The 27,644-nt window shown below is 41.1% G+C and overlaps 1 protein-coding gene across 1 annotated transcript; it reads right to left on the reverse strand.

Moving 5' to 3' along the window:
• Positions 1-4,472: 4,472 nt before the first annotated feature.
• Positions 4,473-5,502, reverse strand: LOC115845664 (pancreatic progenitor cell differentiation and proliferation factor-like). The gene is made up of 3 exons (XM_070044671.1): positions 5,372-5,502; positions 5,184-5,334; positions 4,473-4,544 (listed from the first exon to the last, which is right to left on the reverse strand). The coding sequence occupies exons 1-3, from the start codon at positions 5,500-5,502 to the stop codon at positions 4,473-4,475; spliced, it is 354 nt and encodes a 117-aa protein (XP_069900772.1).
• Between the last annotated feature and the right edge of the window lie 22,142 nt (positions 5,503-27,644).

Raw genomic sequence — 27,644 nt, forward strand, 5'->3', positions numbered from 1 at the left:
GCTTAAAACCTTTCAATGACTTCCTATTGATCCCAGAATAAAGTCCAAACTCCCTTAGCTCATGAGCATTTTCCTTCTGGATCAGGCCCTTGCTTACCTCTTTTCTACCTTATTTGTATGCTGCACTCATGCTGCATCCAGTTATGGGCATGTTCTCTTATGATTTGCCCATTGAGATTTCCTCCCTCTGAGATCCTTCTTTGCTCCCTTCTCTGTCTGGCTAATGCTTATTTGATCTTTAAGACATGACTCAAGCATCACCTCTTACTGGAAGCCTTCCACGATCCCTCCCATCCACAGACTGAGACAGGTACTCACCTCTGTACCACTGCAGAAACCTCTGCTTACATCTGACCCTATGTCAGAGCCTCTCCCTCATCATACCTCGAGATCTTTGAGTGCAGAGTCTGTTTCTCACCTCAGTGTTCCCAGTGTCTAGCATCCTTCCTGGATCTGAAAGACTAATCAAATTCTTTTGGGAAACAGATAAAGTGCCCTTGAAAATAGAGATTCCATACAAGCTACTGTATATGAAATAGATAAACAACAAGGTCCTACTGTATAGCACAGGGAACTAGATTCAATACCCTGTAATAAACCATAATGGAAAAGAATATGAAAAAGAATATGTACATGTACCCATAACTGAATCACTTTTCCATACACCTGAAACTAATACAATATTGTAAATCAACTATACTTCAGTTAAAAAAAAGAAAATAGAGATTCCATATTGCATGAGGTTTTTAAAAACATGTAGTGAAGGATAGCATTGAGAAAACTACTCAAATAAACCTGTATGTAACTCAAGAAATAGAGCAGTGTCAGCTACCCAGAACACCCTCATCATGCCCCCTTTCAGGCATTATTGCCCCAAGATAAGCACTATCCCGCCACTATAAATTAGTTTTGCCTGTTTTTTACTTTAAATGAATGGAAACATACAATATGTACTCTTTTGTGTCTGGTTTCTTTCACTCAACATTTTGTTTATGAGATCCAGCACAACGATGTTGTGTCTAATTGTAATTTGTTCATTCTCATTTCTGCATAGTATTCCATTGTGTAAACATACCACAGTATATTTATCCAACTATCATCAGGCAGTATTTGCACAGTTTTCGATTTGGGGCTTTTACAGAGTGCTGCGATCCATATTCAGGTTTTAGAGTTCTTCTGTTAGTCACTTATTTATTTTGTTGGTAAAATTACTTTTCCCAAGAAATGCCTTCAGCAATGTCCTTAATTCCAAACTAATCTGCACATTCTTTTACTTGAGTTAATTAGAGCTGGATCAGTGAGGTCAAAAATGGCAGATCAATTATCAAAGAGCTGGTGAGTAAAATCAACCTCCTAGGACAAACATAGCTTAAAAGCTTAAGCGAACAAGCACAATTTTCTACCCCAAACATTCTAACATGCAGTTTCCTGTCATAAACATTCATAGTCTCAGGGTTACAAGTCAACAGTCTTTAGAGTTACTAAAACTAACCTTGCAAGATTATAGAAATGCTCTTTGCCCCTTTTCGGTAAACAGCCTTAGAAAGTCAACTTTATAATGACCATATATAGAAGTAAAGATTTAGCTTAAATGTTGTGAAAACTTGTAGGTAAATATTTGCTTATCTTCTCCCTTATCTGTCTAAGCAAAGGGTAATGGTTAATCCAGTGTTTCGAACTGTCAAAAATGCTTGTGTCACGTCTTAACCTTTCTCCCCATGTTTTTTCATATCCTCCTATTTGAAACTCCTATTTGATTTCAATGTTTATCTCAGTTGAGCTTGAATCATAGATACTCCGGACTTGTTTTATTATTTTCCATAATGGTGTATATATAAATTTATCTGATAATAATTACTCAGTTTCACTGAATTGAACTGAATTAAATAATGTTTTAGAAAATAGTCAAGACGCCCACCAGGTGTTCTGACGGTTTCATTGCATTGCCTCTTTTCAGAGATGTATACTAGGAAAAGGTGGTATGGTTAATAATGATCGACTGTTAAATTAAGGTGAAGTCAAACATGACCTTGAGATATCTTGAGCAAGAACCTAATATAGAAGAGAGAGAGAAGAAAGGTATGGAAAATACCAGGAGTGTTTCTTTAACACATTGAGTTAGGGTGGCTAGACAAGCCATCATCAGTCATAAGCAAAGTGGGAAAATTAGCAGATCTGAGAAACAGTGAAAGGATCCCAAGTTAAAACAGGGAAAAGCGGAAAGATCTCTAAGGATAGGAACATATTAAAAGCAAGTAAGTAAACATTTCTGCAATACACGTGTGTGGAGGGGAGACAGGAATCTGTGAAAAGATTTTCTCTCAAAAAAACTTACAGCAAATCGGTAGAGAGCTAAAGGCCCCGACGGAGCTTGTTGGATGTCCCAGATGTAAACCCTGAGAGGAGAATTCACGTGAAAGTGATTTATTAGTAGGCGTTCCCAAGCAGGCGAGTGGGAAGCGGGTGTGGGAAGGAAGGAGGCCAAGCAAGAGTGCAGCAGCCCGCAAGCCCACAGAGGGTAACTTGGGCTCAGTCCTGAGGGAGCTCCGCGGACAGTGGAGGTCACACCTCAGAGCTGTCCCCATCGGGAGCACAGGGACTGGAGTTGCTCCTCCTGGCCTGTCAGTCAGTGGTCAAGGGCTACCCTGGGGGGCACCCCCAGCTCTCTTTGCCCAGGCAAAACCAGATTAAAACTGGGGCAACAGCTCCAAAATCGATAGAGCAAGTAGGATCGGAGAGTGAGACATGAGATGCTCTGTGGCTTTGTCCAGGCCGCTCTGGACATCCGGGGAAGGCAAGCCAATCTGAACACTTCCCTGGGGCGCAGCGACCTGGAGCTGAGAGAGAGAAACGCTTTGCCCTCGGCTGTGGAGTTGTGATAAGGTAAGCTGGAGCGTCAGTCACCCATGATGCGGATCATTGAGAGAGTGAAGGGACACCAGATTGAGTGGCAGCGGAACCGTCAAGGGAGCCCTGAGGGCATTCGAGTCCTTAGTTCGATTATTCCTCCCTTTTGCTGTGGTTTGGATTCAGAAATCGATTCTCCTCTTCACTTTATTCTTCAAATATTTATGGAGCTCCTACTATATACCAAGCACTGCTCAACGGCTGAGGCTGTGGATGTGAACAGAAAAGATAAAAGCCCTCTGCCCTCATAGAACTTACAGTCTAGTGGACAGAAAGCCAACTATATGTGTGAATTGTGAATTAGTTGTTTCCCCCACTAGACTGTAAGCTTCATTTTATATATATATATATATATGTATATGACAATGTCCTATTGGGACAAGTGCTATGAAGAAAAAAAGCCAGTCAGAGCAAGCGGATAGAGTGAAGAGGGAGGTGGTTATTTGGAATAGGGAGGCCTTTCTGCAAAGAGATATTTGAGCAGAGACCTGAGTACAGTGAGGGTGTGAACTAGGCAAGGATGTGGGCAGGAGGTGAGTTTCTGTCGACTGCAACCAAGAGAGTCTTGAAAGTCTTTCTGACGATTTTGAAACATGGTGGTTCGTGGGATTGTATTTGCGCAGACCTGCCGTGGTCCCCAGGGCTAAGGGGGATGTGCGTGTTCCTTCTGTGTCCAGTCTTGCCAAGGCAGCTCTAAGCAGGAGTTGGGGGCCTTTGCTGGGCGCTTTGCCTTGCTACTCAGGGCTGAGTGTTTACAGGGCCGTGGCTGACGCCACCCGCTGAGACGTGACGGTCTAGGAGATTTTCCTTTATGGTCATTTGGATTACAATGTTGGAACTTTTCTTTCCTAGTTCAGTTGTAAAATCAGGTTTTTAAATCTGCTTATGTGCCCTCTTACAACATCAGACTTCCTGGTTCAAGGGTGTGTTCTTTCTGTTTTGGTTTAAATCATGTTTATTAAGGTATCATTGGCATACAGTAAAAAATCACCCATTTTAGGTGTACAGTTCTCTGAATTTTGACAAATACACACAGTTGTGTTACGTGTACCACAATCATGATACACAACATTTCCATTGAAGCCGAATCTAGCCTCTCTATCCCGACACTGAATTAAATCTCAGAGACAGAGTTTTGGGTGAAGTAGAGAATAGCTTTATTGTTTTGCCAGGCAAAGGGGGCCACAGGTGGCTAATGCCCTCAAAACTGTGCGTCCCAACGTGGAGGGGGTAGTGAGAAATTTTATAGTAATGGTTCAAGGAGAATGTGATGAGCTCGTGGACATTCTTCTGATTGGCTGGTGGGGAGGTAAGTGGGCGTCAGCATCATCCACCTTCTGGTTCCAACTAGTCTGGGGTCTACGTGCTGCTGGGCAGCATAGGCAGCATACTGTAATTAACCGTTAACTTCTCCCACCTGGTGAGGGCTTCAGTATCTGCAGAGCAGCTCAAAGATACTGTTACAGTGTGTGTGTATCCCTTGGGGGGAACCAGGACCCAGCCCCAAAATTACACTATTGTTTCTCTTGACTGTTCCTCCCTTGTCTCTGTATCCCCTCCCTTCCCTAATTAGCATCTGTTTGAACCTGCTCCTCCGCACTCAGGGAAGGTCGTGGAGGCTGAATGAAGCCGGTTTCCTGTAATCAAGGAATGGGGGACACAGAAAAGCTTTTGTGCCCAGGAGCCCCACAGGGTCCTGCTGCGCATCACTGTCACCTCAAGGATGTGTCCTGGAGAACACCTTAGGTCCTTTTTCTTCTCTCTTTGCTGAGAAGTTGGGGATACAAAGATACACAAGCATGGAAAATAAAGTTAATACTTGAAAACTGAAACTGAATATTTGGGAGTTAAGCTACAGCAGATAAACTATTATGTAATCTTTACTAAACATGTTTTTATATTAATTGAGCTGTTTCTTCTAGATACGTAAACAAAATAGTTAATATGTGAAGATTATAATCTTCACCTGGACATTTGAATTGTAGAGGATTGACTGTTTTTGTTTTTTTTTTTGCCGGCTCCTTGGAGTTTATTTTCCACTTGGTGCAAGGCACAGGGTTTTGGGGTGTCAGGAAGGCTCTTGTGTGGCTTGGATAGTAAGGAGTGGGGTCCTCTCAACTTCCTTTTTGGTGTTTTGCTGTTTTAATATTAAAAAACAACTGCTTCCGCTGGCTGCAGCCCGCTTAGTGTCGGGAGGGAAGGGGGGGCTCTGATGAGCCTAGTGCCTTGGAAGGAAGCCTGGCAGCTGTTGGGGGCCACTCAGGACGGGGGCCTACAGTTGGTTTTGCCAGGCTGCTGCTTCCCCACGGCTTCCCGAGCCAGGTCATAGGTGATCGTGCTGGCGGAGGCCTGGGCAGATTCCGAGTGCTCTGAGGACGCAAACACTGTGGCCATGAACGGGAGAGTGGAGTTCCTGAAAAAGAAGCTAGCCCACCCGTGTCCTGGGTGGGCTTTGGGGAGAGCGGGCTGGTGGGGGATGGCTTCCCCAGGGCACTCGGCACTTCCGTAGGAGCTGTTACTGGAAGTGGCACTCAGGCGGCGCCGGTAGTAGTCGTGGGTGGCCACGAGTGGGCCGCTGGAGGGCATGGCTGCCATGCTTTTGCCTGTGGGCTGAGAGAAGCCTCGGCGACGACCCCTCGCGGGACTGGGAGCGCGATCACGGGCGGCGGGGACCAGGGCGCTAGGCCACGGAGCCCATCTGCGCAGGAGACCGCGGGTGGCCGTTCCACCGACAAAGTTTATCATATAATAATGTGAACATGTATGCTTTAAGAATAATTCAACTGTTTCTTCTTGGTAAGAAACTACTATTTAGTGGAAGTGGGATATTCCTTCAAGAATCATCTTGGTTCCAGTGCGTTCAAGACACTCGCATTCAGATGAGCTGTGGATGTGCTTGTTCCTTCCCTTATCCCCACTCCCTCTCGCACCCTTGATCAGTGCCCTTCACTAACTCTCCAGGGATATCTTTCTTCCGTTTTCAACAAGCCAGTTCTCCTCTATCTGGGGGGGAAATCGTTTAATTCTTCTCAAATATAGCTGGGTTCCCAGTAACTAACATTTGTTGAGTGCCAGTAAATTGCTAATTGCTTTTGGTCATTATCCCACTTTATTCTCCCAAACCCTGGTTGCAGGTAATATTTTACAGAAGAAAATATGATGGCCATGTGCCTAGACTTTCGGTGTTATGAAATCCCAGCAGGTCATCCCAAAGGATTTGCTGTGAGAATCAAATGTAATCAGTGAGGAAACTGAGGCTTGGGAGGGGCAGGAGGGTGTATATTTCAGGCTCTTGGGAAATCTGCTTCACGTTCCTCTTGCAGCTTGATTGCTTTGGCTTTGTCCCCAATCTCTGCAGCATGGCTCCATTTCTCCTTCATTCCCTGTACCTGAAACTCTTGGCCTTTACTCGAGGTTTTTTGAGGGCCACATATTGCGAGAAGTTGAGAGAATTTGAGAAATTCTCTCAAACTGGCTTAAATTTTAAGAGGTAAATATAAAGATAGGGGAGTATCTCACAGAACACAAGGTAGAAAGTACTGTTAGGCTTCTGACAGCACTGGCAGCAGGAATTAGAAAGCAGTCAGGAATGAGGGCAGCATCGTCTCAGTTACTTGAACATGAAATCCTTTATACATAGGATATCTTTAACATCCAGTAACTAGTGTTCCTTAGAACCTTGTCACACCAAGTGTGACCCAGGGACCATCAGTATCAGCTGAGAGCTTGTTAGAAATGCAGTCAGGCGGCACCCCTGGCCTACTGCAGCAGATTTTATATTTTAACAAGATTCCCCAGGTGATTCGTGTGCACATAAAAGCTTGAGAAACCTTAGCACTGGCTTACAGCACAGTTAGGGGAAACACTAATCTATCAGGCCCCCATCAAATTGGGAGATTCAGCAAATGCCTTTATAGTTTTTAACCCCCTGAATGGGAACATTGGCAAACTTGTTTGGTGCATTCATCAAGAGGCCTCCACTGGATAGTCCATTAGAATATGAGCCCCATGAAGCAAGGGCTTTGTTTTGTTATAGCTGTGCTCCTTGCACCTAGAACAAGGCCTGACATGTGGTAGGCACTCAGTTGATACTTGTTAAATTTTTAAAAAGCGCCACAGGACAAAGGGATGTAATAGAGACAGTCCCCTCACTCCCTCAACATTCTGTGGTGCTTGACTTTACTTCAATAGAAGGCACTGTAATGATTCACTGCATGGGACGTACGCTGCTTGGGATGGACTAACTGCTGAACCAAATAGACCTGAAACTGTACAAAGGCTCAAATGCAGCAGAACTTGATTTCTTGCTCACTAACTAGTGCTCGACAGGTAAACGAGTCAACAGGGTACTCTCCTCCATGTAGTCATTCAGGACCCAAGCTGATGGAGGTCCTACTACCTTTAACATGTGCGTCCCAAGCGGCCCTGAGAGTTGTTTCATTTCAGCCAGCTGGCAGGGGAAAGCAGCACGTGGGAGTTCTTTCTGTACGAAGCATGAGAGTAGTAGAGAGCACTTCCTCTGGTAGCCAGCCTTCAAGATAACCTCTGCCTCCTGGTCTTCATGATCATGCAGAGCCCCCTCCCACAATGAATGGGATTGACCTGTGGAACAAATAAGATATTGCAGAAATGACAGTGTGTGACTTCCAAGACTGAGTTTTACTATCTTGAATCACTCACTCTGAGGGAAGCTGGCTGCCATATGATGAAGACATTCAAGTATCCCACTGAGGGGCCCAGAGAGCTCCCACCAATAGCCATGTGAGTGAGCCAGCTTGCAAGTGGATCCTCCAGCCCAAAGCAAGCCTTCCGGTGACTGTAGCCCTGCCCACACCTTGACTGCAGCCTCATAAGAGGCCCTGAACCAGACCACCTTATTAATAGACTCCTGAATGCCTGACCCTCAGGAAGTATGAGATAACAAATGTTTGTTGTTTTAAGCAGCTTAGTTTCAGGGTAATTTGTTATGCAACAGTAGATGATTAATACATTTCCACTCATTTCATTGGCTAGAAATCAGCCACATGGCCACACATGACTGAGAAATGTAGTCTAGCCCAGAAATAAGAGGGTTTTGCTAAGCAGTGGGCAGAGTCTTCCACAGGAGTAGACAGAATAATCCAAAGATAAAATAAGCAGAAATAGAATTGAGAACCCAGGTTCAAACCATAGAGCTAAGTGGATACATTTTGCCCTTCTCTTCATCTTTGCAAAGTCCACCTACTCTTAAAGGGCCATCTCCAGTCCTTGCCTTCTTCTTGAAACTGTCTCTGTGCACTTCAGATCACATTCCTCTCTCTCTCCCCTCTGAACTTCTGTAGCTCTTCTTGGCTTGATCTCTTCTGTATACAGCAATAAATGTCACTGGTTCAGAGATGGGAGGCGTCATTTGACATTCAATCATGCATTTCCTTGTGATAGCCCTTATATCACTGTCTAGGACAATTATTTAACTTTTCATGTCTATATCTTGTCTTCCCAATTATATTTAATATACTAGAGGGCAGAGACCAGTGGAGGTGGATGATATATGATTTGTGACCACATTAGCTCAATAATCTGTAAAGTGATTTATTGAAACCACCAAATTTAACCTTGTTGGGAGTTGAATTTAAATAGGAATTCGGTCCCTTCCCTAGATTACTAAACATATGATCACAACCATGTATTTAAAATTCCGTTTGCTAAGCATTAGATCATATCCTCAGTGGTACCTAGCACAAGGGTAGTCAATGAATATTATTTGAATATAATTTTAACAGTAACTGCAAATGAGAAACTTGATTAAATTTTGTATAAACTCTATAATGATATTTAGAAAAATTCAATGACAGTAGTTTTTAATCTAGATTTGGCACCACTCACTCACCTGTGGTTTAGCAGATCCTAATCAACTTTAAATTTTAACCACTTGGTCTTGGTTTTATAAAAGCAAGCAATCATATTGCCAGCAAATGTTATTTCATTTACTCTCATTAGCCCCTCCTTGTGATATATATTAGTCATTTAAAATAATTGCAGAGGCTTTATGTTCACCTTCGATTTGAATCTTAGCTTGATGCCAAAAGTAATGACTCAAGGACTGACAAATAGATATTGCCTGATAATAAATTTATGAAGTTTATCAAGTGTGTGCACTGTTCTTTGTCAAGCATCTTGTAGCTAAACATAGCAAGCAGGCCATTTAAAGTAACAATGCTCACAGTAGAAGCTTTTAAGAATGATCACAGAATACAGCTCCTAGAAAGGGCCGAGATAAAAAAAAAAATCGCCCTGTGATCAATTACTTCAGCTAAAAAATACTTTGGTGACAAGTTTGTTATTTTCTATTCTGGAAAAAGAACCCTTTATTTTCATATCGTTGAATTTTTTGAAAGACCGTGAAATATTAGAATAATGTACACTGGTTGAACTCATGGAATATGTAGTCTAACTGGCTCTGTAAATCCTTGAAATCAATTATTTATACTATGTGTAAGGATTGTTCAAGGAAACTGAGGAATTTCGATTTTAAAATACTGGACCTTTCAGTGTGAGAGGAAAAAAATATGACTGTGAGCTTTTCTCCAAAGATAATGTTCTAAGCTGACTTGGATCACTACATGTTAAACACACATTTTTCCTCTGCTGAATTAAATTAGGGAGTTGATTTGTTTTACAGATTCCATATAAATTACAGTGGCTTTGAACACCAGGCAAACTTACTGAGAGTACAAAGATCATTGGTTAAAAGAAAACTTCTTTGTGGTATGTCTTCATGTGTTCAGATCCCAGAGTCCCTGAAGCAATATCAGCTAAGTATGCCACACTGTGATCTTGTAAATAAAACATGACAATCTGAAGGGCAGAAACTGTTTTACCAGGGTGCTCTGACTGTTAAAAGTAGGACCCATGATTGACACGCATCTTCTGTACAGTTGTGTCCTTTACTCTAAGTCTGACCAGAGTTCAATGTATAATCACATTTCATATGCTCCCTTCCAGAGAATTTAAAAAAATATGTCCATTGACTCTTAGCTGTTATAGCTATTTCTAAAATACTGCAAGTACCACAGTATTTGTTAATTTGTTCATATCCTGTAAATTTAACATGATTTCATCATTAAAATGTTAATAGAGACTATAAAGCTGATTAGAAAGGAGTACTATAAAAATATACACCATGCAAAATGAAATTAAATTACAATATACCGTTATCACTCACAAGAAACAATAAATAGTGGACTATTTTTGGAAAAATATATCTATTTTGAAATAATGCTGTTATCACCGATCAAAACGATTCAATGTCAATTGAACACCAAATTATTATTTTGTGTGTGTGTGTGTGGTATGTGGGCCTCTCACTGTTGTGACCTTTCCCATCGCGGAGCACAGGCTCTGGACGTGCAGGCTCAGCGGCCATGGCTCACGGGCCTAGCTGCTCCGTGGCATGTGGGATCTTCCCGGACCGGGGCATGAACCCGTGTCCCCTGCATCGGCAGGCGGACTCTCAACCACTGCGCCACCAGGGAAGCCCCCAAATTATTTTTAGTTAGAGAACATACAAATCAAAGGCACTAATAGAAGGTTTACAGAGGAAGGGATCCCTTCAGACCAGAAGAGGACAAGTACTGAGCAGGGATTTAAGAAGGAGTGGTTGCCCCTTCTGGGTAGTGCCCTGCATTGGGTTCTGGGGCAAGAAAGACCCTTTAAGTGCAAAGAAACTAAGTGCTTGCTTTCAATGATAACAAATGGGGGGCTGAGGAGACCCCATCCAACCCTTCCACCAGTTTGGGAGAAACCCCTCAAGAAGGGGAAAGCTTTATAAAAGAAAGGAAGGCCTTAAGCAAAAGAGTGATACATCATGTCCCTTAGAAGTGGCCCAGAGGGAGTTCCCTGGTGGCCTAGCGGTTAGGATTAAGGGCTTTCACTGCCAGTGGCATGGGTTCAATTCCTGGTCAGGGAATTGAGATCCTGCAAGCCATTCAGCACACCCCACCCCACCCCCCAAAAAATGGCCCAGAGGTAGAACTAGTGGTTAACCCATGACCTTGCTGGGCATCTTCGTAACTGGACAACAGCAACCACAGAGCTTGCTGTGACCCATTGGCCTCTGGATGAGCCATCTTCCTCTGCCCCAGCCCTAGATGAGCCCACTTGCTGCTAGAACAACATGGCAGCTGAGAGCTCCAGAATTTTATGGCAAGAGAAATGGTTGATGCTAGGCCTGTCAATGGTGCAGACATATTTTAGAACAACTTCTGAGATTTCTAAACATCATTAGGGACCACTTGGCTATGGGTTGAAACAGTCATTTGAAATCACCAAATTCTGTTTATAGTTGAACAGCAAAGGGCTTTACTTATGAATACTGAAAGCTTTCACTGGTATATAAGAAATTAGAGAAGTAAATATGAAGTATGTATTCCAGGCAGACTCAAGATAAAAATAAAACTCCTTTTAAAAGCTCAAGGCAAACACAGTAACACATTCGAGGCATTTAACAAAGAGCTGTTTAAGAGTCAGAATATCCAAGTGTTATATTTTTTAAATTAAGGCTATCATGATTATATTTGTTAGAATATGCACTGAGCTGTTATTTCTCTATTCTGAAATACATTGGGCCTCCCACAGAGAACAATTTACCCGTCATCTTTGCCTGTAGTATACCAGCATGGCTGTACTTTGTATTATCACATCTGAGACTGAGTCAGTCAACAAAAGAAGATTTAATATGTGACTAACAGCACTCATTTTTCTTTAAAGAATAAAATCGAAAAAGAATAAAAGAATCAGATACAGAAGCCATGCATCTTCATATGGCTTAATATGCACTAGGATAGACCTTAATTAATATCGTAGTTCACATGTCACATAGATCCGTGCTTCTCAAGCTATTGTCACAGACCAATAACTTTATAAATTACAATGAAAGTAAATTATTAGGAAAGTATTAAAAAGCATACAAAATGTAAGCGCACCGATCACACAGTGTTACAGTAATCTCAAATTTTTAAAGAAGTTTCTACATGCTTCTTCTCAATCCCTGCGCTTACCACAGATCTGTAACAGTTTGTGGACTAGTGATGGTGCAGGGACCATTCTTTGAGTAACACCGGTTGGTGTAAGTTACATTCACTCCAAGTTTCATAGGTCAAAATTATTTTTTTAAACTTTATGTCACATGTTCCTTGAAATAAGAGAGCCATTGACAGTGACTTTGACATCATCACCCCTTTTCCAGTAACCTTTACAATATCACTTAATGTGTGTTCAAAATATGACACATCATTCTGCACTGAATAACTTTTGTAAGGTGAAAGCTGCCTTCTCTTATTTGCCTGGGTATTTATTTATACCACCAGCCCCCAATCTTGTTCCTTAAATAATTCAAGAAAAAGGAGTATTGAATGTGGTGTATACCCGTGTACTTGGTCTTTCAACCTTATTTGCAGAAGTTTCATGCAAATTCAGTTCTGCAAATGTGTTCACTTTAACCTCAGTGGTGTTTTTGAAGCATTAGACTTTCAGTGCCTCTAAGTGAGGCATTGTCAGTTGCTCAGCCCCACATACATGAGTTACCCGGCTCTCAGCTTTTGGCTTCTTAACCAGGGTATCGTGCTGTAGTGGAAGAGGATGTGTGGGAGGCCGGATCCACCTGGGTTAGAATGTTGGATCTGCGACAGATGATCGTGGTGCTTCCTATGTGACCTACACAAGTTGCTTAAATGCTCTTAGATTCATTTCCCTCTTGTAAAATGGAGATAATACTTAGATGGCAGGGTTCTTGGGAAGGTTAAATGAGGCAAAGTAAATGCAATGCCTGGCGTGTGTAGTTGAGCACCCAGTAATATTCCCGCCCTGTCTACCTAACCATGCCTCATTTCCCCTCACCCCACCCCTGCCCCTTCTCTTTGCACCCTTGGTATTTTGCCTCTGGTGAGTGTACTGCTTCACTCTGCTAAAGAGGAGGATAAAATGAACCCATCAAAAATATACCTTTACTAACTACAGAGGAAATACTATGCTAATAACTTGAAGCTTGGCCAACTAGAAAAAGGGATGACTCAAAGAGGGCACTAAGTGAAAAGGAAAGCTCTAAAGGAAAGAGCTGTGGAAAGCACCTCTCTCAGAATTTAAAAAATTCACCGAAACAAACAAACAGTGAGTGCTCATCCATCTAATGGAGCCATCTTCCCCGCCCATCTCACTGACTGCATCATTGCCTGAACAGCGCAGCACATTCAAGGGAGTATCTCAAGTAACCTTGAGAAAACTGCTCCGAGGGGGTGAGCGGGGAGCTAGGTTATACAGGAGTTTTGCAACAAAAGGCAGGTAGTCTGAACATCAGAAGATTATTGTTAATTAAAGAAAACCAGATTATCTCAAATTAAGGAATTTAGCACTTTTCTTTATATGGGAAGATGTAAGATTCTGGGCTCACTGAAATCATTCCTTTGATATGCATCTCAGCTGTCTGGGGCCAGTATCCTGTGTTTTCACATCCTGCATTTCCTCAGGGCTCACCGTGGGGAGTGGCTGCAGTCCGATGGCTGCTAGATGGCAGGTATTCTTTGTTTCCTTCCTGAGTTCCCTCAGGGCTCACCCGCTCACTGTAGGCGTTGGCTGCAATTGGCCTCGGTAGCTGATGACTGTGACATCCTTTGTTTACTGATATGGCAGGCAATATTTTATTTCTCACTGTGAACCTGAAAGTGCTCTTAAAAAGTAAAGTCTTAACAAAAAAAAAAATGAAAGCTACCCCCACCACAAACCACTACCCCACTCACACACCCCCAGTCACAACACCCTCCCCCATCCCCACCAAGGTCTTTCCAGCCCTAAGAGCCTGCTCATTTCTGCCTTATTGCCCAACTCAGTGTGAAAGTTGAGGCATAACCCAGTCATCAGCCTACCCCATTCTGCTTTTCTCCATGAAGTGTCTTGCTCCTTCTCTTTTTTACTTCTACCCCATGACCACCTCAGATACTAGAATCCACTTGACTACGAATTCCAATTTAACAATAACAAAACAGGAATTACTAATCTTTTATTGAGGTATAATGGACATGTACACTGAAACTAATATGTTATAGCATAATGATTCCACATTTGTATTACCACACAATAAATCTAGTTAACATCCATCACCACACATAGTTACATAATTTTTTGCCTTGCGATGAGAACTTTTAAGATCTACTTTCACCAATTTTCAAATATGCAATACAGTATTAGTAACAGCAGTCACCATGCTGTACGTTGCATCCCCAAGACTTACTTATTTTATAAATGGAAGTTCATACCATTTGACTCCATTCACCCATTTCACATGCCCCCTCCAGCCCCTGCGTCTGAGAACCACCAATCTGTTCTATCTATTAAGCTTGGTTTTAGTTTTTAGATTGCACATACAAGTGAGATCATTCAGAACTTGTGTTTCTCTGTTTGATTTATTTCACTTAGCATAATGCCCTCAAGGTCCATCTGTGTTGTAACAAACGGCAAGATTTCCTTCGTTTTTTATGGCTGAATAATATTCATGTGTGTGTGACATTTTCTGTATCCATTCATCCAATGATGGACACTTAGGTTGTTTCCATATCTTGGCTATTATAAATAGTGCTACAGTGAACATGGGGGTGCATGTATCTTTTTGAGTTAGTGTTTCACTTTCTTCACATAAATACCCAGAAGTGAAACTGCTGGATCATACTGTTCTGTTTCTAATTTTCTTTGAAGAACTTCCGTACTGTTTTCCATAGTGGCTGTACCAATTTACGTTCCCACCAACAGTGCACAGAAGTTTCCTTTTCTCTACATCCTTGCCAACACTTGTTATTTCTTGTCTTCTCGGTAATAGCCATTCTAACATTCTGACAGATGGGATGTGATATATCATTTGTGGTTTTGATTTGCATTTCCCTGATGATTTGTGATGTTCAGCATCTTTTCATGAACGTGTTGGTCATCTGTATGTCTTCTTTGGAAAAATGTTTGATTAGATCTTCTGCCCATTTCTAATCAGAGTGCTTGTTTTTTGCTTGTTAATTTTTGTTCTTTTGTTTTTTTGCTATTGAGTTTTATGAGTTCTTTACATATTTTGGATATTATTGTCTTATCAGGGATATGATTTACGAAAATATTCTCCCATTCCGTAGGTTGCCTTTTCATTTTGTTAATGGTTTCCTTTGCTGTGCAGAAGCTTTCTAATTTGATGTAGTCCCAGTGTTTGGTTTTGCATTTGTGGCCTGTGCTTTTAGAGTCAGATCCAAAAAATCATTGCCAAGACCAATGTTAAGGAGCTTATTGCCCATGATTTTTTCCAGAAGTTTTATGGTTTCAGGTCTTACGTTCAAGTCTTTAATCCATTTTGAGTTAATTTTTGTGTATGGTATAAGATAGTGTCCTTTCATTCTTTTGCATGTGGCTGTCCAAGTTTCCCAACACCATTTATTGAAGAGACTCTCCTTTCCCTATTGTATATCCTTGCCTCCTTTTCCATAAATTAATTGACCACATATGCATGGGTTGGTTTCTGGGCTCTGTGTTCCATTGATTTCTGTGCCTATTTTTATGCTAATGCCATACTGTTTTGATTATGAAAGCTTTGTAATATAGCTTGAAACCAGGAAATGTGATCCTCCAGCTTTGTTCTTCTTTTTCAAGATTACTTTGGCTATTTGGGGTCTTTTGTGATTCCATACAAATTTTAGGATTGTTTGTTCTGTTTCTGTGAAAAATGTCATTGGAATTTTGATAGGGATTATACTGAATCTGTAGATTGCTTTGGGTAGTATGGACATTTTAACAGTATTAATTCTCCCACTCCATGAACACAGATAATCTTTCCATTATTTGTGTCTTCAATTTCTTTCATTAGTGTCTCGAATTACTAATGTTTTAAGACACGTAAAATTGTATTATGCGTGCTTTATATTGTATCCAAGCATGAAGACATAACAGTTTGCCTGAAGTGGAGGTAGAAGTCCCCTTACAAGTCTTCCATTAACTGACTAACTGACCATATCATTCCTTCTGTAAAACAGGATGATCAAAGCCCGTGATACATGGAATGCCCACATCCAGTCCACCCATGCAGCTCAGCTTCCATTTTAAGCATAAGTTGTATACTTAAGAGAAGATCTGTTGGGTTTCTGTTCTCAAGTTTGTTTATTCCACTTGTAATTGTAGGTATGTTGTTTTAAATACTATGCAAGCTAATGAAATGTGGGTGCTAGTGAGGGGAGGGAAGCAGAATTGTACAGAGGGAGAAATTGAGTGGCAATGTGTTGATCCCAGGAGCACTATTTCATAAATGTCTTGCCCACTAAACTCCATTTCAGGATCTGCTTCCCAGGAAACCCAACCTACAACAGTGTTGCTATGCATCACAGCACTTAGCCTGGGGAAATAAAAATGTTTATGTCCATTCAGCTTAAATACAATTTCATCTAAGTATGGTCAGACCTTAGATCAGGGAATATTTAATTCAAGGTACCCACTAGCCAAGAAGAGCACAATGTCTTTTATGGATATAACCATCTCTTCTCATGAGCTACACTGACTGATAACCATAAAAGATGGGCAAACTGGAATTTTTAAGACATATATCCTAACAATCAAATCTTACAGGAAAGGAAATTCAATGTAGTAAAATACTTAGGTTCAGAAAATCTAGACATTCCCTTTTAATATTAAGATTAGAAGTCCTGCATGGATTAGAAGCTGTGAGACTTCAAAAAGAAGGCAATAAAACACCAGGAATTCAACATTGCAACAGAAATCTCTAGATCTTTTTCTAAGATGATAAATTTAGGCAAGGGAATGATTGCTCCTCATTACTGATGAAAAAAGAAATATGCCTGACAATAGCTGTGGGTGGACTTGCTACTTGGTCCCCAAAGCAGTCAAGATTAAAAAAGAAAAAATAGTCATTATTTGAAATTTTCCATAGTGGTGACAGCTATTACAGTGTGCTCTCTTTTGACCTAACAATCTAATCTACCTGATTTGCTACTGGAAAGTTTCACTGATGACTAAAATGTTTATTTAGCTAATAAAATTATTCACTGTCCCTAGATAGAATGATAAAGATTTATTTTAATGTGAATAGTGACAAGAAAAGCGTCATCAACTATTTGCAAGAATAGGCAAGCAAAGAAAATAGAAAGGAAATAAAAACATTGTAATGCGTCACCTCAAGAATTATCCCTTTACTTTTCTTCATTATGCATAGGGACTTCAGAGATATTCATTTCCCATATTCTATCAGGGTGAAAAATGACATCTTTCCTATCTATAAATAGAAAATTTTATGACCTGCTAAAATTATACTATATACCCAAATCCTACATGGAATTATAAGTAGAAGGGAAGTTAGGAATTGACGTGCTGTTGCACTGAGAAGTCTTCATCACCAAGAATAAAGAGGTTAACCTGTTTCCCCTCCCACCTACTTTCCATTGCCTGTGCTTCTTTTATCAGAATCATCTGACCATAAGTTCTGATTGTTTACCTCCAGTTGGTCTAGGACCTAGTACCACCTTTCATTTCTTAGCAGAAACATTTTAATCAAGCATCCCTAAATCTTTTCTAATGTGTGTTTTTAACTGATTCTGATGAAAATTTGGAAAGGCATTGAATCTAAAAAGGAATGTACATTCCTAATGGGATAGGGCAGGTATGGCAAAAGCAACAGTCTATATGCTCCATACTCCTAGGGCTTCTTGGGGAGAAAGGGGATGTACCAATTAGCTATGGCGACAGTAATGCTGTGTAACGAACAACCACAAAATCTCAATGGCAAACAGTAATAAGCATTTAGCCCATGAGTAACCGAGTCAACAGGAGTTCAGCTGATCTAGTCAAGGCTTTAGCTGAGTGACTCTGCTGATCCCTGCTGGGCTTACTCATGCATCTGTAGGGTTGAGCAAATATCAGTGGATCTCTCTGGGCTTGGCTTGAGTGACTTGGCTCTGCTCTACATGTCTCTCATCCTCTTTCTGGGACCAGCAGGCTAGCCTGGGCACGTGCTTCTCAAGGTGTTGGCACCAGGGTAAGAAGGCAAGCCTAATCACGTAAGTGCTTCTACTTTTGGGTCATCTCACATTTGCTAACATGCCATTGGCCAAAGTTCATCCCATAGCCAGACTCAAAGTCAAGTATCAGAGAAATATAGTCCACCTCTTTAGTGGGAAGACCTGTAAAGTCTTATGACAAAGGGTGTGGGCACAAGAAGGAGTAAAAAAAAATTAGGGCCATTAATTCAGTCTACCATAGGGGAGGAGCAGAAGCAGTTGCTTTGATATCAGAACTGCCACTTACTGATGTGCAGGCGTGTCCTGCACAACAGCACCTGAAAAAGGGGTGGTAGGGACTGGAATCCAGCCAACACTTCACTCCCCAAAGCCATGCACCCTGGCATGGGGCTGTGTCCTTTTTCTAACAAAAGCGCTCTGTGGGTTAGTGGAGCCCTGTTTGAAACTCACCATTGAAGGCTTCAAAAACTACTGTTGTATCACTGTCTACCCACTGGATGCAATTGTAAACTTTCTCATCAGGTTTTTCAATTCCATGTTGTGCTACTTCAGTTACCCCCTTCTACCCCTAGACCACCCCCTCCAGATATCATTTACAACACATGCAGTATATACCAATCCCAGTACACAAACCCAGGTTGCCAAGACATTTAACTTATCTTCTATAGCTAAACTTAATTTCCATTTTAGACCCTCATTTCAGTCAATGGTAGAAAATTAATTCCAGTCAATTCAGCATTACCCCTTCTCCACAGTTGTGTCAGCCACGTGGGGGACTTACATGCTGTCATGCAGTCAGTGGAAGATCTGGTGTGTGGTCATCACATAGCCCATGAAATGTGAGGATGATGTGCACCCATAAAATCCTCTCACATGCAGTCTTCATGCTCCTTCCCTAAGCTGAAACCTTAGAAACCATGAGTCAAAGATGACAAGGCGGCAAGAGGGTAGGAGCTTTGGATCCCTGAATCATCACCTAGAGTAGAGCCACCTACCCATCAGGAACACTCTTTGGGGATTTACATAAGAAGAAAGAGGGACTTCCCTGGCAGTGCAGTGGTTAGGACGCCGTGCTTTCACTGCTGAGGGCGCGGGTTTGATCCGTGGTCGGGGAACTAAGATTCCATAAGCCATGTGATGCAGCCAAAGGAAAAAAAAAGAAGAAAGAAAGAAAGAAACTTTTATTGGATTAAGCCACTGATATTGGGAGTTTATCTTTTCAGTAGGTAGAATAACATAAATACAGACAATTCAGACAGCAAGTTGACTGGGAAATGTAGGATGACCAGGCTATACCTCGAACTCATATGAGTTTGATCACTAACTCAAAGTGCAGATCGTTAGCATAGTTATGGTTTTGTTCTCCAACACGTTACGCTTCTCAGTGCAAATGTGGAGTAAGTAGAATCCCATTTTGAACCTCAGGCCTCTTAGCCTCATCCTCAGTGAATTTGACACCCAGATAACTATCTTTCTCGCCAACTTAACTCCTGTCATAATTCTTGGAAATTTCAGTATCCACATAGATGATCCTTCTAGTACCCTGTCACTGCCAGCTCACTTGGTAAGAGGCATGTGTTTCTCCAGAAACAGAATCTGAAATGGAGATTTTTGTGCAAGTGATTGATTGAAGAAGTGCTCTCAGGAGTAAAGAGCAGAGGGAAGCAGGATAGCACAGAAGAAGCCATGAAAGATGTCGTTTCAGCTCAAGTCTAGCCTCAGCTTGATCCCACAAGGAGCTCTGGAGTCTGAGTGGCACCACAGAGGTGTCCTACCTGGTGACAGGGGGGGACTGGACTTTATACTCTCCCCCAAAGCAGGCAGTCATTGGCTGTGAGAAGGCCTCATAGGAACGGCATAATGTCCCAGGCAATTTCAAGGAAAGCAGCTTCAACTGGCGAAGGACAATTCTCCAAGGAACAGTACAACTATAAGCCGTAAGCTGCCAACTGTCATAGGAAAGAGCATCTGAGTGGAACACCAACAGCTTACTACCGCATGCAACCAAGACTTATCCTCCAGTAAGCAAAATCAGTTTTTCTGTGCGTGACCGCATTCTTCAGAAGGAATCTAACCAGACCACTTCTCTCCAAGATAATTTGGCCAGCTGCCTGGCATAGCTACCCGGTGAGCCTCACTGCCAGTCCAAGGTCGTATCAGACAGATTGTCTACATCGTAGTAGCCACTTGGGAAGGGGTAGTGTTAAAAGCTAAGTCTCCACCTAGAGTAAAAAGCAGTAACATGCAGGTATTGGCCTGAATTGTTACCGCTCCCACCTTGTTTCAGCTGAAATAATTTGATATAGCCCTTAGCTCTCTTATTAGGAATTTCGTGAACTTGATCTGCAAAATAAAACTGAAGGGAAGACGATTTGCGCTGCTGAGCTCACTGAGGTCCACAAGTTTTATGCAACGTTTCCCGTGTAACTAGCTTTTCCATCACTTCCCAGAGTATTTTCAAGTTATGGCGACAGAATTATTCTTGCAATTTAAAAAGCCGTTTCATGAAGAAACTTTGGCTCAAAGCATGCTCAGAGAGCTCTTGAAATCGAATTAACAGAGTGAATGGGGGCCCTTGTCTTTCCAAATTAATCAAAGAAGACCTACTTCCCCTCCATAATAACAAAATACTCCTAAACTCACTTTTTTCCTTGCTGATGATTTATCAGCCCCATTAAAAAAAAAAAAAGTCCACCTAACCAGTCTATAAAACTCCAGGAAAGAGCTGTGCTTTCGTTCAATTCCACCACCTACCAGTTTCTCAAATATATTCAATATATATTACACATATATACATACATATGTATATAAATACATGCAAAAAGCTAAAGTGTTGGCCAAAGTTATCATTGTACCTCAAGTATCTTATTCAATGTGACAAATACTTATTTAGCATAAATGTGCCAGACACTGTGCTAAATGCTAAGCTTGCAAAAGAGAATGAGGCATACGTCCCATCCTCAAGCTGCTCCCAGATCATTCGTTGGGCGAGATGGACCTGAATTCAAATAACTCACAAAAGAACTGTGGCATATGGACAAAACAACTTTGCATGGGTTAGTTTGGGAAAACTTCATTGAGAAGGTGGCATTTTATGTGAAGTTTAGAGGATGAACATGTGTTGTCTAGTAACTGGGATAGTTAAAGTAATATTCCAGTGTATAGAATAATCAATGAATCCACCTTTAAAAATCCAGAAGGGTCACTATTTTTCAAGATAAATTAGTTCTGAAGCTTCCAATATAAAATGCCTTATCCAAAAACATAGGTAATAACATTTTTGCCATCTAAAGCCAAGTCTTGCTTAGAAAAAAAGAAGCGAGCTTGATACAGTATAAATAGTGATAAAAGAAAGTAAATTATATAGACCTTATTGTTTTCTACCAAACTATTTTTTTCACTCATTCAGCTCAACAAACATTTACTGAACACTTTCCAGAAGCCACACATGGCAATATTTAAGATGAAGAAGAATAGTTGAGTGTGCAAAAATCCAAATTTTGGAACTTTAGAACAAAACCTCTGGCAATGAAAACCATTTTTTTAAAAAGGAAAGAAATGATATCCATAGAATTGTTTGATGCAGTACTCATATTTTTCTTTACCAAAGACTTTTCTTGCAGCAAAACTTAAATGATTCTCTAGAATACATAAACTGGAAGCACCCCAAGGATGACAGGTACATTAGTCAATGTAAGGAGCATTCCCGCCTCAAGGGAGTCTGCCGCCTGAGTAGTTGCAGACTATGCAAGATGGACTAGGCATTGTTGACAACCATGAAATTGATGTAGCTAGAGAATGCTTCGAGCATAAGAGTCACAGTCATAGTCATGGGATTTAGAGATGGAAGGAAATCCACTCATCAGGAACAGACGGTTGTTTGTCAGACATTCATCCAATTTAAATAGCTCTTCCTGTACTGATACCATAGGTCAGGATTAAAGCATTGGGGAAAAAATTGGCGTTTCGACCCACAAGCACAAGGTGGGCAAGAAGAGGCCACCCACTTGAGCTGAAGGGATTTCAGGGCTCCCAACCTTTAATACACCGAGAATGTGCATACACACGTGTACACACTCTCACATGCTCACATGCTCATTCACCTAAACACACAATCTTACTCTATATCTCAAAGCACAGTCTGAAATCCCACACTTACAGACTCATTACAGTTTAAATGTTGAATTCATTCCTGGACCCAGTTAGAGTAAAAATTCCTCTGGAAAATAAAATGACCTTTTTACTATATGATCCAGCAATGCCATCCCTAGAGGAATGAAAACTTACATTCCTACAAAGACCTGTACAGGAATGTTCATAGCAGCTCTACTCATAATTGCCAAGAGCTGCAGACAACTCAAATGTCCTCCAGCAGGTGAATGGATAAACACTCTGTGGTACAGCTACAGCCCAGAATACTACCCAGCAACAACAAGGAGTGACTAACAATGCAGACAGCAACATGGGTGAATCTTATAGGCATTACGCTGAGTGAAAGAAGCCACTCTCAAAGGTCAGCTTCACAGTATAATTCTCTTTACATAACACGTATAAGGATGGAGAACAGATCTTCAGTTGCCAGGGTTCAGGTGTGGGGAGCAGGGTTTTGCAAAGGGGCAGCTCAAGGATTTCTTTCTTTCTTTTTTTTTTTTTTTGAAGTGATTGAACTGTTCTGCATCCTGGTTGTGGCAGTGGTTACACAAACCTACCTGGTGTTAAAGCTTATAGAACGCTATATTAAAACAATTCTATAATATGTCAATTTTTAAAAAAATTTAAGACAATGCATGCCAATCTCAAAAAGAAAAGAGAGATGTATATTTAGCTACAATGTGGAAGGATAATCAGATCCTCCTTCTCTCCAAAAATCTGTTTTATATAAAGTGAGAGGGAAGAAAGATGAAGAAGGCATTTGGAGCACCTGGAGGTGGATTTGCAGAGGATGTAATGCGTGGGAAAGAAAAGGCATGCGTGAGGGAGGTAAAGAGCAAAGAAAATGGAGTCTGGGAAACCAGGGAGTTTTCTGACATCTCCATTTTGCCCAAGGAACAAGTCTGAGACTCAGAACCATAACAGCACCAATTTCAAAACTTGAGCAGATAAGATGATGCTTCTTAAAAGCAATTACACAGCCCTCAATTTTTGTTCTTCAAGAAAACAGAGGCTGAGAAGAAGAAAGCTAATAACACAGGAGGAGCAGGGGGAGATCAGCAAACTAAAAGAGGATATGTTCCCCTGAGTACTTTCACAGTGAATTTTGCTTTTCACGTTGAGTGTTAAGTGCAGAGGTGAGTCACCTCTCTGTCAATGGTAGCGTTGAGATCACCTGCCTTTGCCGAATGAACCATACAGCCTCTTGTCAATTCTCAACCCTTGAAAGAAAATTATCCATCTACTTACTTCCTCTTTGGCAAGAGGCTGATTTTGACAAAGGACAAAGAATCATCATCAACTAAACAAGCCTTCCGATCTTTAAGTCTCTTAGTGAGTCACGTGCATTTGGGAGCATACGTTTATTCCATACCTAATTCTAAATCAGTGGTTCTCAACCGGGGACAGTTACGCCTTCCACGGGACACCTGGCAGTGTCAGGAGACATTTTTGGTTGTTACAACTTGGGAGGGGATGCTACTGCATCTCGTGGGTGGTGGCCAGGGATGCTGCTAAACAGCCCTGCAATGCACAGGGCCAGCCCCACAGCGAAGAATTACCCAATCTCAAATATCAGTAGTGCCCAGATTGAAAAACCCTGTTCTGAACGTCCTAGTAAAACTTGAAATGTTTCCATTGTCTAATTTACATGCCACCTATTCCTGAAATAACTTTTACTCATTAGAAGTTTTTCTAACACGTGTGGTGTGGCTGGAGGTCTGGTTGGGTTTCTTGACTTCACAACTAAAGCTGCTGATCACCACAGGAAGCTGCGAACTAAATACAGTTGCTCCAACTTGAAAACCCAGGCGCTGTGGGGCTGTATGCTCATCCGCATATGTTAAGTGCATTTTCCACATTTGGTACTTTTTATGGGGCAAATAAAACCCATGCTGCTTTCCCAGGATCACACAAAGATCAATCAATGTTCTCCATGGAAACATCACCCAGCTCAGGGCAAAGCAAAGCAAATGTGTCCCCTCTGTATAGGGACAGTCCTTCTTGTTTCAAAGGCTAGTGACAGGTAAGATGATAAGTATTTTCATGCCTCCTCAAAATTTAAAAGGCATGAATTATCTTCTTTTCAATGTAATAGCCAGAACAATCTATTAATTTTCACTTTGCTTTCTCACTGTAGAACAGAATCTGAAAGACCTAGCGGAATCTCCAAGCTCCCTCTGTACCCCCTTTCCTGTCTTCATCACCTCTCTCTCTCTTAAAGCTGCAACTGTCCTCAGTTGGGCAATGACAAATTCCTTCTAACCTGAAATGTAGACCAGCAAATTCTCTGCATCCTCTGAGACACAAGCCAAAGTAAACCCAAGTCACATCTCTTTCAATGAAGGTTAAATAGAAACATTAAGTTGCTATTCATGCTTGAATGAATTCTTTCTCTATATGCTGAACCTTCTTTTCCTGCATCACAGACACTTGGGTTTTTCATACATTTGACTGCTGTCTCTCTTTCACCTCCTGTCTCATCCAGGCTCAAAGCATCAGCACAAAGGTACATTATGTTGCTGTCTTGGTTCCTTATTCGGTGTCTTGTAAAGAAAGACAGCAATGAATGGTGTCGAGCGTAAATGGAAGCAGGTGTGCCACACCTTGCCTTCCATCTCGTGTCTGACATTTTCAAACACATAATAGAAAAATTGTGCTCTAACAGGGCCCAATTTGTTGCCATTTCTAAAATGCCTAAAGCACTAGATGGATGACTAACAGCTCTAGTTCATTTCTTCCATCTATGCATTATTATGAGAGCAATACATTCACTGGGGATGACAAGGACATTTATTCAAAGACCACCTGCCCCCAAAGGCCTAGTTTTCTATGTAGAGACTACTTCCTATAAAATGGGTAACATTTCAGCCTGCACTTAAGAGCCACCTTACTATGATGAGCTCTATAAGCTGCCTGTGTTTACGGCATAGTGAAGTTACATCAGCAGAGAATGATCACCTAAAGCACAGTTCTGGTTAGAAATTTTGGTCGCTGCGGATTTGAGGATGTAGGGTAGGTGCTGTGAAATACACGTATTAAATCAGCAAACAGTAAGTCTGCCATTCGAGGTTCTATGGCAGGTTTAACATGACCTGCCTTCAAGGAGTTTAAGATATAACTGAAAACATAAGACAAATATACCCACACCAAAAAATAAAAAGACAAACTAAAGCTAAATAAGGGCACTACAGATGTACATATTTCACTTATTGCAAACTCTATATGATGGTGGTTAACCCTCAAATCAAAAAAAGCCAAACTTCCTTTGGGGAGATTCAAAGAATATGATATCATATGATATCCAGATGACATCAAACACAAATCAAGTGCGGGTTTTCTGAAGACATCAAGGTATGGCAGCCATATGTGGACGATTTCTAGAGTAGTCCCAATTTCAAGTATTTTATCATCTTGCCGGATCCGGTGCTGATTTTCAGTTCAGAAAATATGGTCACAATACGTAGAGTGAAATGCTGGATTCTCATCAATGGGGTACCTCCAAACCTCACTGTAGGAGGAATTTCCTAGAGAAAGACTGCTAGGGCTAAGGAATCCCACCTTGACTGGACGATTGTCTCAAGGAAAGAAGGTAGCACTTGGTTTTTCTACCCTTATATTTTGAGAGGTGGTTCTCACTTTTGAACCTTTGGGCCTCTAAAAATCAACTATATTACCTATCACGATAAGGACTCTGAAAGCATGAGAAACAAGCAATGTATTTTTGCAAGCAATGTACTTAAAGAGCAACAACCCTCAGACACAATGAAGACATTGTTTTTGGTTTTTTTTTTTTTTAAAGCAAGGGATATTTTTATCCTGGTCAGGCTCTGACATTTATGTGGGGTTACATAAAATGAATTCTTATTCTCCAATTAGCCGCAAAGCTCCTGACCCGAGGTTATGCTTATAAAGGAAGCGAAGAGAATCAGAATTCAGAAAGAAGGATGGATGCCTCAAGCCCAGTAAATCCACCGAAAACATCCCAATGTGAAGGACCTTCTGTTTTGTCGCCAAGAACAATTTCTTTTTCCCATCTCCCTATTTTTCTCTTGCTGAGTGGAGGATTTTCAAAAGAACCGTTGGGTCAATGACAAATTGACGGAAAATGCTTCAAGCCACTTGTTCTGTCAGCACGTAGAGACTCCTTTAATTCTCAAATGACTGTCTTCGGTAGCCTTCCTGTTGTTATGAGTTAGGAGTATTGCTGCGTGATGAATAAATTGCACCCGTTGGTTATTGTCAGGAACAGAGTTAAATTACATGTTGAAACTGGCATTCCTTTCTTCAACCTTATCGCTAAATGAAGCATGAGTGATATGACTACGAAAGTCCTTCCTGACTCAGAGTACAGTAAAATAAAAAACAATTTCTAGATTACCGACCCCTTACAAAATAGGAAGAAAAATCCACAACACCCCAAAAACATCAGACGACCTTCTGGAGATCCTCTTAGTGCTATATCTCTTTCCTTCTACTCTATCTCATGAAAGCTCATATTTCTATGTAAGACCAATGGTTAAATGCTTGAGCTCCATTTGAGAGGAGGATTAAGATAAGAATTAACTGATTTGTGAAGTTAGAAATGGCTAACTGAAGCCTGTGCAGGCTGGGCATCATTGGCAATTCCTCATGCTTTCATGGGACAAACGGTGCTCTAGTTTTTCACAACCTCCTGTGATTCCTTACTCTTCTCCTTGTGACTTTTAATGGGAATAGAAAATAAGAAAGATGTTCCAATCCACAATCCTATTAATGAGGATTCAGTCCAAATTCAGGATTTTGTATAAATTATATATTAAGTACACCTTAAGTTACATCAATATATTTGAAATGGGAAGTGAAAACAGGTTTATGGAGTTTTTTTTTTTTTTTGGCCACGCCGCATGGCTTATGGGATCTTAGTCCCCAACAAGCCCTGCGCCCTCGCCATTGAAAGCCAAGAGTCCTAACCACCGGACTGCCAGGGAAGTCCCAGATTTATGGAGTTTAAATACCTACTGATTGCTTACCAAATGAACTTGACTTTTAAAAATCCACTTGATAACCCATATCCCCAACACATTTTTGTTCTGTTGTATGGAATATTTAGTAATCAAAACTGTTTATTTATTCAACACACTATTTTTTCAAGTAACATTTCCAAAGTTTCTAGTATCAAACTGAGACTCAGTTCTTAATCTTAAGGAGCTCAGTCTAAAGGGGAAATTTTATCTAAGGTCAAGAAGAGTCATAAAGAAAATTTGAACCATTCAGTAGTTTTATTCTTATACCTAACTGTGGTATTCTTATCCAGAAACTACTTTTTTTTTAATATTGTAAGATAAAACAAGTAATTATGTTAAGAATCAAGATTTTCAGAGTAAGAGAAAAGAATTATAAAATCAAAAAAAATTTAAGTGATATTAAAGTTAATTGGATATATCACTGAAGTCATTTGTAAAAAGAAATTATATATATATAATTAAAATGCACTGGGCTTCCCTGGTGGCGCAGTGGTTGAGAGTCCGCCTGCCGATACAGGGGACACGGGTTCGTGCCCCGGTCCGGGAGGATCCCACATGC

This window comes from Globicephala melas, chromosome X, assembly GCF_963455315.2.
Source record: "Globicephala melas chromosome X, mGloMel1.2, whole genome shotgun sequence".
NCBI classification, from domain to species: Eukaryota; Metazoa; Chordata; class Mammalia; order Artiodactyla; family Delphinidae; genus Globicephala; species Globicephala melas.